This window comes from Nyctereutes procyonoides, unplaced genomic scaffold, assembly GCF_905146905.1.
Source record: "Nyctereutes procyonoides isolate TBG_1078 unplaced genomic scaffold, NYPRO_anot_genome, whole genome shotgun sequence".
Lineage (NCBI taxonomy): Eukaryota > Metazoa > Chordata > Mammalia > Carnivora > Canidae > Nyctereutes > Nyctereutes procyonoides.
The window spans coordinates 39380057-39392942 of NW_026575131.1; the positions used below are offsets into that span (position 1 = coordinate 39380057).

Consider the following 12886-nt stretch of genomic DNA (forward strand, 5'->3'; position numbering starts at 1 on the left):
AGCAGTGTGATGTGATGGGAGCCAAGAATACAGAAGGGTGTTTTTCTGCATCCAGTTAACTCACTCAGGGCTAAGGTGACCTTCTCCCCCCACTTTTATAAAGAGTTTATTAATTTATTCATGAGTGACACAGAGAGAGAGAGAGAGAGAGGTAGAGACACAGGTAGAGGGAGAAGCAGGCTCCATGCAGGGAGCCTGACAAGGGACTGACTCGATTCCAGGACTCCAGAATCACCCTGGCAGGTGCTAAACCGCTGAGCCACCCAGGGATCCCCGCCCCGCCCCCTTTAAAAGAGTTTATTTAGGGCAGCCCTGGTGGCGCAGCGGTTTAGCGCCACCTGCAGCCTGGGGTGTGATCCTGGAGACCCGGGATCAAGTCCCGCGTCGGGCTCCCTGCATGGAGCGTGCTTCTCTCTCTGCCTATGTCTCTGCCTCTCTCTCTCTCTCTCTCTCTCTCTCTCTGTCTCTCTGTGTGTGTGTCTATGAATAAATCAATTTAAAAAAAATCTTAAAAAAAAAGATTTTATTTATTCATGAGAGACACACAGAGAGAGGCAGAAACATAGGCAGAGGGAGAAGCAGGTTCCCTGCAAGGAGACTCATGCAGGACTTGATCCCAGGGCCCCGGGATCATGACTTGAACCAAAGGCAGACCACTGACCACCCCAGTGCCCCTGTCCTTCTTCCTCTTAACTGACTCACTTTTTGGTTTAGCCCAGTATATTTCAAATTGCAAGAATGACCTAATGGGATGTTAAATTGATTAAGTGGTCCTTCCTTAGCATTTTTCTTTTTTTTTCTTTTTTTTAAAGATTTATTTATTCATGAGAGACACACACAGAGAGAGGGGGGGGCAGGCAGAGAAGCAGGCTCCATGCAGGGAGCCCAACACGGGACTCGATCCTGGGACCCCAGGACCATGCCCCTGGCCAAAGGCAGGCACCAAACCACTGAGCCATCCAGGGATCCCCCTTAGCACTTCTTAAGAATACAAACAGGGGCGCCTGGCTCAGTCGGGTGAGTGGCTCTTGTTTGGCTCAAGTCATGATCTCAGGGTCCTGGGACTGAGCCTTATATCAGGCTCCATGTTCAGTAGGGAGTCTGCTTGAGATTCTCTCTCTTCCTCTGCCCCTCCCCCTGGTTCCTGTGCATGCATATGCTCTCTCTCAAAATAAATAAATAAATCTTTTTTTTTAAATAAATAAATCTTTTTAAAAAATTGCTCATCCTTAAGAAAAAAAAAAGAATGCAAACAGAAAAGGCTAGAATAAAAATACCAGAGTTTATTGCACACAGTAAGGAAATATTTTATTTTTTTAAAAAGATGTATTTTATTTATTCATGAGAGGCAGAGACACAGGGAGAGGGAGAAGCAGGCTCCCCGCAGGGAGCCCGATGTGGGACCTGATCCTGGAACTCTGGGATCACGCCCTGAGCCAAAGGCAGACGCCCAACCGCCTGAGCCACCCATGTATCCCAGGAAGTATTTTTCATAAAGATTTCTTTTTCAGGTACTGTGGGCAGTGATCAAATAAGTTGGAATGCCAGAGCCCCAGACTCCATCAACCTTCCTCTAGGCCTTTCTCTATCAATGATCTTCCCCATTCCCATGGGTACACATAACCTACCCTGGCTACTAGCTGCTCTTTTGCTTATCAACATATAGACCTGTTCAAGTCTCATCAGAACAACACCCTGCTTAAAATAATTTCAAAACCCCCCTCTCTGCCCTAAGACAAAGCCTTATTAGCATGGTTTTCAAGGAGTATGAACTTCTTGGGCAGCTCGGGTGGCTCAGTGGTTTAGCGCCGCTTTCAGCCCAGGGCCCGATCCTGGAGACCTGGGATCAAGTCCCACATCAGGCTCCCTGCATGGAGCCTGCTTCTCCTTCTGCCTTTGTCTCTGCCCCTCTCTCTCTCTCTCTCTCTCTCTCTCTCTCTCTCTCTCTCTTTCTCTCTCTCTGTCTCTCATGAATAAAAAAATAAAATCTTAAAAAAGGGGGGGGGTATGAACTTCTTGAACTGGCCTCCATCAAGTTACTTATAACTTCTCCAATGCATCATGACTTCTCTCTTATCAATAGTGTATGCAGTTTCATCGAATTGAAATGCCCTCCCCTTCTCGACTGGAATTCTATGTCTGCCCTATGAGACACTGCATCACCTAAACCTTCCTTATTCAGTATTCAGACAGTCAAGGATAATAGATGTCTTCTACCTATACACAATGCTCAAGAGTCTGCTAGGCTCAAGAGTCTGATCTCGATTAGAAATAAACACAAGGAAAAAAAAAAAAAAAAAAAAAAGAAATAAACACAAGGGATCCCTGGGTGGTGCAGCGGTTTGGCGCCTGCCTTTGGCCCAGGGCGCGATCCTGGAGACCCGGGATCGAATCCCACATCGGGCTCCCAGTGCATGGAGCCTGCTTCTCCCTCTGCCTATGTCTCTGCCTCTCTCTCTCTGTGTGACTATCATAAATAAATAAAAAATAAAAAAAAAATTAAAAAAAGGAAAAAGAAATAAACACAAGAATCTAGAGATCATTTATGTCTCTCAGCAGCCCACCATTCATTCAGTGCCTATGTATGAGGATGGAGGTTCCCTGGAGAAAAAGCCCAAGAGAGTGACATTCTTATCAGGTCCATAGGAGGTACAGCATTACTTATTAGGAGAGAAAGAGTTCCCAATCATGGCCACTCCAGTTGTGGCTTTGAGAAACTAAGCAGCCAGCCAAACTTCCATGCAAACACACATATTCCCTGAGTAATGCTAGGTGGTCAGAGGTTGGAATAAACCTCATGCTCAAGGAGTTCAGACAGAACCTGCTTCTGCTGACTTCAGCATCCCCAAGACAGAAAAAAGCAGCACAGCTGGAGAAGGAGACCGTTTCATCATTAGGCCCTAAGGCCTAGGCTGAATGAAAAGTTTCTGACTTACCTATCAGTTTCCCTGGAGTATTTAATCCGTTTCCTTTCTGGAGAGTCAAAAGATTGGAGCTTTTCTCTGCGATCATTTCCTCTTTCTTTAAACCTTCCCTGTTGGTAAGCAGAATAACAGATATGAAATTTCCATTTAAGGGGGTTGGGTAGTGGGGAAGCTTCGCTTTATTCCTTTTATTCCTTCTAATGTGAAGGGAGTTCAACTGTTAACTCCTGAACCTCTTGCTCCTTCACATTATTCTTCTTGAGAAAGCAGTGGCTTCTCTGATAAATTTGAAAAGATGAGGTGGTGTGCTGGACTCAATAGTTGTGTTTACATCTTCTAAGGAGGTGCTGTCCGTAGGTCTCCACAGGATTCGTGACCATCACAGAAGACCTGGCTCGGACAGCAAAGCCTATGGCTGTTGGCTGTATAGGCTGAGTCTGCCTAATTACATGATCTAGGCAGCAAGTCCATTCGGCTCTACACTAAACTACTTCCTCCCACTTAACCTCTCATAGTAAAAGATGTTATTTCATTTTTTTAAAAAGATTTTATTTATTATTTTTTTAAAAAGATTTTATTTATTTATTAATGAGAGAGAGAAAGAGAAAGAGAAGGAGAAAGAGAGAGAGAGAGAGAGGCAGAGACACAGGCAGAGGGAGAAGTAGGCTCCATGCAGGAAGCCTGACGTGGGACTCAATCCCAGGTCTCCAGGATCAGGCCCTGGGCTGAAGGCAGTGTTAAAATGCTGAGCCACCCCCGGGCTGCCCAAAGATGTTATTTCAGTAGACCTATCTAATACTCCTTCACTGATTTTAAAAGCTGGGCGGGAAAGAGAAATGTTATTTATTTGACCTATCTGGAGACCTTAAACTACCACCACCTTTAAAATACATGTATCAATTTTATTAAGGTATAATTTATACACAATGAAGTGCACCCATTTTAATGGTAGTCTGATGAGTTTTGATAAATGTATACACCATTTTTAAGGGCCTCTTCATTCTCTGTCTTCAGCACAGCCTATAAATTTCATACCAGAAAGTAAAAAGGGTTGGGGTCAAGGGAATAGCAGGTCATCAAAACTTACCTCCTGTTCTCTCCTTTCCAGATAGGCTAGCTCCTGCTCAGACTGTTTTATCTTCCGATGGATTTCCAGATTTTGCTGAGAAGAGAGAAAGTTCTATGAGTACAGGTCTAGAAAAAAATGGTCCTAGAAAATGCCTTTAAGCCTTTCCCAATAGCTGCTTTAGGATTGTGGCTCCTTGGACTGACCAACTCTCCTGAGTGATCACTGTACCATGTAAACAACAATTCCTAACTAGATTGGCTTTAGAATCACCAATGGGAATCCAACTTGTAATGCTGGCTTGTCACACAGATTAGTTATGTGGTGTGGCACAAGAGAGATCTTCATTCTACTTTTTTCCAAATGTAGAAAACAGGGGCGCCTGGGTGGCTCAGTCAATTAAGTGTCTGATTTTTTTTTTAAAATAAATTTTTATTTATTTACGATAGTCACACACACACACACAGAGAGAGAGAGAGAGAGAGAGAGAGAGAGAGAGAGAGAGAGAGGGGGCAGGCAGAGACACAGGCAGAGGGAGAAGCAGGCTCCATGCACTGGGAGCCTGACGTGGGATTCGATCCCGGGTATTCAGGATTGCGCCCTGGGCCAAAGGCAGGTGCCAAACCGCTGCGCCACCCAGTAATCCCTGATTTTTTTTTTTTTTTTTAAGAATTTATTTATTTATTTGAGAGAGAGAGTGTGAGAACATGAGCAGTGGGGGAAGGGCAGAGGGAGAGGGAGAAGCAGACTTCCCCACTGAGCAGGGAGCCCAATGCAGGGTTCAATTTCAGGGCCCTGGGATCATGACCTGAGCTGAAGGCAAACACTTAACTGACTTAGCCACCCAGGCGCCCCAAGTGTCTGATTCTTGATTTCAGCTCAGGCATTCTCAGGGTTGTGAGATGAAGCCCTGAGTCGGGCTCTGTGCTCAGTGGGGAGTCTGCTTGAGATTCTCTCTCCCTTTCCCCAGCCTGTCCCCACCAACCCCACGCTCTGTCTCTCAAATAAATAAATAAATATTTAAAATGTAGAAAACACAAAATTGTTTTATGGGTCTTTATCTAAAGTAAAAATTATGAGAGGGGAATCTGAGCACATCAGTGAAGAAAATTTTATTTTTTTAAGATTTTATTTTTATTTAGAGAGACAGAGAGCAAGAGAGAGAGCAAGCATACACGCAGAGGGAGAGGGAGAGGGAGAAGCAGACTCCCCACTGAGGAGACAGCCCAATGTTTGGGGCTCTATCCCAGGACCCTGAGATCATGACCTGAGCCAAAGGCAGACGCTTAACCGACTGAGTCACCCAGGCATCCCTAGTGAAGAAAACTTAATGCCTACATGCTTTTCCTACCACTACCACCATCACTACCCCCCGCCCCCATCCTCAGACACTATTCACTCTTTCAAGCCCCCAGAGAAATATGAAAAGGAGAAAGTCCTAAAAGAATAAAAACCTTAAAAAAAAGGCGAGAGGTGGGGGTGGTGCCTGGGTGGCTCAGTGGTTAAGCATCTGCCTTTGGCTCAGGTAGTGATCCCAGGGTCCTGGGATCAAGTCTCACATCGGGCTCTCCAAGGGGAGCCTGCTTCTCCCTCTGTCTATGTCTCTGTCTTTCTCTCTGTGTCTCTCATGAATAAATAAATAGTGGTTTAGCGCCGCCTTCAGCCCAGGGTGTGATCCTGGAGACTCGGGATCAAGTCCCACATCGGGCTTCCTGCATGGAGCCTGCTTCTCCCTCTGCCTATGTCTCTGCCTCTCTCTTTCTGTGTCTCTCATGAATAAATAAATAAAATCTTAAAAAGAGAGAGAGAGAGAGAGAGAACAAAAAGGATGCTCTGAGAGTCCTGTATTCCTCAAGGGTCCAAACTTCTCAAGCAATGGCTCTATTACACAATACCCTCAGGCTTATATAAGAAACTTAAGATGTCCAGAACAGCTTTTGTATGAATGGGATTCTCTGTATTGGATCACTGCGAGGAAAGGAAAAAATACTATAGTACACTTTCCACTATTCTGGGGTCAGTTCATTTTGTGGATTCACCAGACTTCTGGTCTGGCTCCTCTTTCCTGACATTAACCATCAGACAGTTGACATCTATTACTTTTTATTTTTTTAACTTTATATATCCTTTTATATTTTTTTAATTTAATTTTTTAAAAAAGTAAGCTCTATACCCAATGTAGGGCTGGGGCTTGAACTCACGATCCCAAGATCAAGAGTCACACACTCTACCGACTGGGCCAGCCAGGAGCCACCAAAGAGCTGAAATTCAATGTGTCAGTCTCGTGACTCAGAATTCCAGATCAAAGGGACTCGAGGGGTGATCTGTTGTAGGATTGTCAGGAACTTCTTAGACCCCTAGGAACTTTGCAAAGCCTCCACAGAGGCAGCTGGGAGAAGAGGTACGCCTATTACCAAAAGCAGAGCTTCTCAGCTTTTAGCTATATAAGACTTTGGATTTTATATTGAAAGAAAGTTTAAATCCAATCTCCTCACCGGCTCTAGCAACATCTGCTAGAGAAGGAGTGTGAAATAAATCACCCTATACTGAGAACATGAGTCTATCTAGGGGCTTTATTTGTCCAGAATTTGGCTGCTTGGTCAGTACATCTAAATGGGAAGACTGCAGGGGAGGATGAGTGTATGTCAGTTTACCACCCCAATAATAGATGTTGTGCCATGGCTCACAACAGTGACTCCCCATGTGAAGAGATGGCACATGACCCACCTTCAGGGAAAACTACACAGTATCAGAACCAGCCAGAACAAGAGGAAGCCACCAAATACCACAAAAGAGAAGAGGCTTATCTGAGATTCAATCGTTAGGTTAATGGAAGAGCTATGGGGGAATCTCTGGGTGGCTCAGCAGTTTAGTGCCTGCCTTTGGCCCAGGGCATGATCCTGGAGTTCCAGGATCGAGTCCCACATCGGGCTCCGTGCATGGGGCCTGCTTCTCCCTCTGCCTGTCTCTCTGCCTCTCTCTCTCTCTGTGTCTCTCATCAATAAATAAAATGTTAAAAAAAAAATGGAAGAGCTATGATGAGAAATTCAGCAAATAAGTCTCCTACTTGATGATCCCCTCTCCTCTTGTCTCCAGCACAGCTTCTGTATCTAGTGCCCCAGCCCCCGCCATGATGCTTGCCTTGGGTCTACACACTGCAGTTTTTGAATGTGGGCACAGCCTTAATGCAGAGCAACTCATGACAAAAGATGGAGGAACAATTCATTTTGGTGGCTCAGCGGTTTAGTGCCGCCTTCAGCCCAAGGCGTGATCCTGGAGACCCGGGATCAAGTCCCACATTGGGCTCCCTGCATGGAGCCTGCTTCTTCCTCTGCCTGTGTCTCTACCATTCTCTCTCTCTGTGTGTCTCTCATGAATAAATAAAATCTTAAAAAATAAATAAATTAAAGGTCAAGGCCCCTTCCCCATACCTTGTGCAGGTCTGAGAGCTGCTGGTGTTTGATCAGAACTTCTTTGTTGGGAAACTGCCTTCTGCAGAGCAGACAAGCCAGTTTATTCCAGTCAGTGAGTTTATCTTCTTCGTTTTCCTTCTTGGTCAGCTCCTCCCGCTGTGGGGGCTGTGTTGTGCGGGGCTGTGGAGGAGGGGTCTGCTCTTCCTCTTCCTCCTCCTCATAGTCACTGTCCCCTCCATATTCACCCAAGAGGCCGATGAGCGGATTTACCACCTTAGGCTGGAAGGAGAAGGTCAGAGATTAATCAACCTCAACCTAAACTGAGAGGCCTGTTTTCTGGATATTCCAATATGGGTATCTCATTTCTTCTCTTTTAGTTTGAATAATGAACTGGGCTCAAAATAGGCCCACTGTCCATACTGCTCATTTCTCACATGGAAGTGACATGGTTCAAGCTTGGCTTTTCTCATTAGTTGCTGAGATAAATCAGAAAGATTCCCTTAAAGTGACTCCAGCAAAAGAATAGTGGAGAGGAAGAAGGGAAATGGGAACTGAAACAGAGACAGGGAGAATTAAGTTGCAAGTTTTAAGAGGAAGAGAGAGCACCAACCCTCCAAGTGACCGTAACCCATGGAGAATAGGAAAAATAAACTTTATTAAGACTACAGTAACCTCTACAGTAAAAGAGATTTAGCAGGTGGATTAAAAGCAAATGAAGAATAAGCTCTCAGGTAGACATTCAGCTCCTGAGTGAGGCAAAGGCATGGTTAAGCCTGATGCTACAGTGAATTGAGCTAGTAACACGGCACAGGCAGAGTATTTCTCAATAGTTTATAGGAACCATGAAATAATGATGCATGGCCCTTGGCCTGCGATCAACTGAAATAAAAAATAAAACATGGTCACTATTACTATATATTTATATTTAATCAGAATCACCTGTGATTGGAGGAGACCATCATTTTAATACACCTAAAAAAATGGGTACCAATTTTAGCATTTTTCACTTTGGCCAAGCAGGCAAACTATAAACACGACCATGCACACATTCCATATCTGAGCTTCTTATGCAGCAACAAAAGGCAGGAAAAATCAGGGCCAGGAAAATGAGTTTAGAAGAGAAAGATTAATAAGACCAAGATTATAACTTAAAAAGGGCTAGGCATTCCCTTGTCGATGGGAATGGTGGAAGATACAATGAAAGAAAACAGAAAGTAGCCTTGATTCTCCAGTTACATTCCTATTAGCAGACAGGAACGTTTATCTCATGCTCATACTCAAGAAAAGTCCTTGTTTGTGAGATAGAACAAAAGGACCCACACCAAAGTGAAGCATCAGCCTTTGAACTTCCCTTCCCATTCAGAATCAGAACCAGAACCAGAACCAGACCCAGGCCCAGGCCTTGGCTTAGCCTTACTGGTGGAGGACTCTCTTCCTTCTTCACAGTGGGTGGCAGGGGCTTCTTAAAGACATCCTCTGGGGGCGCTGTCCCCTCACTGGCATTTTCCTGAAACTGATTAAGCCCATAATTCTTATATGATACTCATAAAAGCTAGGTTAAGAACTCTGTTGAAATTAATTTGATTTTCCAAACCTCCTAATTTATGAAATATCCAAAATGTTATGATTTCAAAATAAAAATCCTTTGAAAACATAACACTCAGTATATACTGAATGATCACTATATGTCAGGCACCAGATGAGATATTTATATGCATTACTGTCCTCAGCCTTTAACTACAACCCTCCCAGATACACATTACTATCCTCATTTTACAAATGACTGGGAATACAGTCAGAAATAAGTGACAAAAGCAGAATCCACATATTAAGCCAACAAAACTCTAAAGTCTAAGTTCTCAGAAATACAAACATATTTTCTCTCTCTCTCTCTGAATCTCTAGATAAACAACCAGCAATATTAGAAGGGGAAAAACAGACAAGTTACAAATTGAGACAGAAGCAAATTCATCCATTTCCATTAATGCATAAATTGGTGCCAGGGAAAATCAATATAATTCTTTGAAAACTAATTTGGCTTTATGTCAGGAGATAGCAAAATATTCAAAATCTTCCATTTTGAAAGTTTATCCTAAGGAAGTAATTTAGAAGGAGAAATAAAATGCAAATGATGCATATTATAACAGAATAAGACCAGAAAGAAAAGAAAAACAATGCAAGAATGATGAAGAAAATAAGGGTACAGTTTTGTGTTTTTACCATACAAGCATTAAAATAATAAAGAGCATTATAGAGCCATGGAAAAGCTATTTATGATCAAATATAAACTGAGCAGAGAATACAGAATGGTAAACCCTGCTACAATTACACCTACAGATATGTGTATAGAGTCAAACACTGAAGAGGGAGCACAGGAAAGTGAAACTGTGTGGAGCCCACGTGTTCGGTTTGAGCTGAGTCACTTTGTTCTACCATCCACAGGTTTTGCATTTGTGAAAAATTTACTACCAGCTGTAAGAGGCACTGGGATTTCCTGTTTGTATTTTTTTGTAACTTGACACCTCAACCCTAGATCTATGACTCCTTTATTTGAATCTGTAATTATCTAGTAAAGAGCAGATTCACAAGTCTTCTTACCCTTGTCACTCCTCGGTCTTTTTTCTCCTTGCCATCTCTTTTAGATGCTTCCTTCTTGCTACTTGACTTTCCTTGACTAGAGGACTTCTTTTCCTTGATCTCTTCTTCTTCAGGTGATCCAGGGTCCTGGGGCACATAGACTTCTTGCTGCAATATAGTTAGAAACTGTTAAGTCTACAGGATGTCTCACTTTCCCAGTTAATTTGAGGCCTAAGAAACAAGTTTCCTAGTAGGAGAAACAACAGCTCTCTCCCTCGCAAGCCTAAGAGACCAAATCAAACAATTTAGAAACCCACTCCAGAGGCCAGGACACATCCAGACTACTCACTGTTCATTTTTCCAAAAGCAGAACTGTTCTTACCTATAATGCCACGAAGCACTGATTTTCCATATAGGCAATAGTTAACAAAAAGTCATCATCTTTATTTTTTAAATTTTATTATGTTTTTTAAAAAATATTTATTTACTTATTTATTCATGAGAGACACAGAAAGACAGAGACATAGGCAGAGGGAGAAGTAGGCTCCTCGCAGGGAGCCTGATGTGGGACTCGATCCCTGGACCGGGATCACACCTTGAGCCAAAGGCAGATGCTCAACTGCTGAGCCATCCAGGAGTCTCAAGGTCATCATCTTTAAATCCTGAATGAACACAACTCAATATAAGATGCAGACTTTAAAAAAACACCAGACTAGACATGAGATACAGATAATATAACAGAGCAGCTGCCAGGAATGGAGAAGTATTTAGAGTTCCATAAGATTTAAACTTTTCCACTTTTTATGTAATGAGCAATCAGAAAATCCAGGGAATAAAATCTTCAAAAGTAACAAATTATAGGTATTTTTCTCAGAAGAATCATTGACAAGGTCAACAAACCAAAAACTCACCTGGGTGTTGGGGTCATAATAAGTTCCTGCCAAAGGGTCATAATAGTAGCCAGTAGCAGAATCATATATGTAGCAGTCAGATGATGCTAGTGGGAATAAAACCAAAGCCAATATTAGTCCCTGTCCGGTAAAGTCCTGGCTGGGGACTCACTGAGAACAACCCAACAATGGGGCTGGCCAGCCCAAACAGCTGCAGAACCTGTAGATGGTGCTCTCTCTGAATGAGCACCCCCAGTCAACAGTATCTCTTGCTAACATGGTGATCACAAAGATTTCAATTAATGAATAGTCAAGCGAAAAAGAGCAACAGAAATAAAACAAGTGACTTACACTGTTGTCCTTGTCGATTTGTATCTGAAGACCAGTCTGAATTTCTGCCTCCTCCTCTCCTATCTCGGAAATATTTTTTACCCTATCACAGAAAGGCTAGTTAAAATTATGGAACTTCTGACAGCTCTTAACTTTAATAGTCTCCTACTGGAGGGAATTTAAGATCACTCTTTCAGGCACTTACTTGACAGAGCACTTCCCAACTGCTAAAGCCTACCTGATAGTAGTGCATGTGGTCAGAATGGTCCCCAGAATCATTTCTGCAATAAATAATACAATGCGTCTTGAGTCTGCTACAAAAAGCCACTTGAGGATTGCCTAACCATACAGATTTGCCAAGAAACTTTCTTTCTCCCATTTTACAGGGAAAGAAACTGACCCAGAGCAAGCAGTCCTGGAAGTAAGTACAGAGAGTCCTACAAAGCCGCTACTGAAGCAAAACAGCAAACAAGTTGAGGGTGCTAGAGCAAGATCTGCCCCATCCATGCAAGCCTGCCTCTCTGATGTGGCCATTTCCTAGTTACCACTCCTGGGTCAAGATAAGTATAAGAGTAAAGAGAAATTAGATTTCCCAGGGCCAAGGAGGTATGAACAGGGTCAGGGGAGTAGGGAGTGGGGACAGTATTTTCTTAGGATTCCAAGAGGCAGAATGTATTGAGATTTTTCTGCACATCCAAGACTATATCATCATTTGGGACCCAAAGACACCAGGGAGTGAAGAGGGAAGGGACTAAAGTACCTAGTACTGCTATTTAAGGAAACAAACAAAAACAATAAAAAAAGACAACTAGAGTCAAAATAAGGCAAGTTTCAGAAAAAGAAAACATGCCTGGGTATCTGAAGAAACCCACACTGGAAGGTATCATGTCTTACTATCTCCACCTTTTAGGAGTTGACTCCCGAAAACCTGAGTAGGGGAATCATAAAGAAGCCCCACTCCTCTGCCTTACCTTCGTTTTCCAGTGGCCAAGTTTACAGCTACCATCTTGCCATCAATACTAAATGGTGGATCAAGGTTCTGTAAGATCTTCACTACACGAAGAGCTTCCTGGGAAACCAAAGACATGGTTCGGCATAAAGAGAGAAAAGGCCATGTCCTGTTTTTTTTTTTTTTTTTTTTTTTAAAGATTTTATGTATTTATTCATGAGAGAGACAGAGAGGCAGAGACATAGGCAGAGGGAGAAGCAGACTCTCCGCAGGGAGCCTGATACAGGACTCGATCCCAGGATCCTGGGATCATGACCTGAGCCAAAGGCAGATACTCAAACACTGAGCCACCCAGGCACCCAAGGCCTTTGGGTGAGAACTGGACATGGATTTTCCTTCTCAAAAGAAAAACTTACTGAACATTATATTCTGGTTGTAACTGTAATAGTAAGAGCACACTGGCAAAAAAAAGGTAACTCTTGATGAAGGGTTGATCAGAATAGTGGTCATAGTAGTCATCAGTTTCTGGTATTGATATCAGAAACTCAAATCCTCTTCTTTTAGGCTGCAACTGTCATCGCATCAGATCCAGTTTACAAAGTCCCTTGTGATTTCTGAGCATGAAATCTAAAAAATACCAATGAGGGGCGCCTGAGTAGCTCAGCCAGCTGAGCATCTGACTTCAGCTCAGCTTATGATCTTGGGGTTCTGGGATCAAGCCCCTCGTCAAATTCCCT

The 12886-nt window shown here is 43.1% G+C and overlaps 1 protein-coding gene across 4 annotated transcripts in view; it reads right to left on the bottom strand.

Moving 5' to 3' along the window:
- Positions 1–12886, bottom strand: part of RBM6 (RNA binding motif protein 6) — a 123079-nt gene that overhangs the window by 2280 nt on the left and 107913 nt on the right. For all 4 annotated transcript variants that reach the window (XM_055342911.1, XM_055342913.1, XM_055342912.1 and 1 more), the window contains 9 exons: positions 12172–12269; positions 11439–11481; positions 11222–11303; positions 10892–10977; positions 10002–10148; positions 8821–8916; positions 7422–7682; positions 4012–4086; positions 2937–3034 (listed from right to left, as the gene is read on the bottom strand). In XM_055342911.1, coding sequence (XP_055198886.1) covers positions 2937–3034; positions 4012–4086; positions 7422–7682; positions 8821–8916; positions 10002–10148; positions 10892–10977; positions 11222–11303; positions 11439–11481; positions 12172–12269 — 986 coding nt within the window. The remainder of the gene's footprint in view (positions 1–2936; positions 3035–4011; positions 4087–7421; positions 7683–8820; positions 8917–10001; positions 10149–10891; positions 10978–11221; positions 11304–11438; positions 11482–12171; positions 12270–12886) is intronic.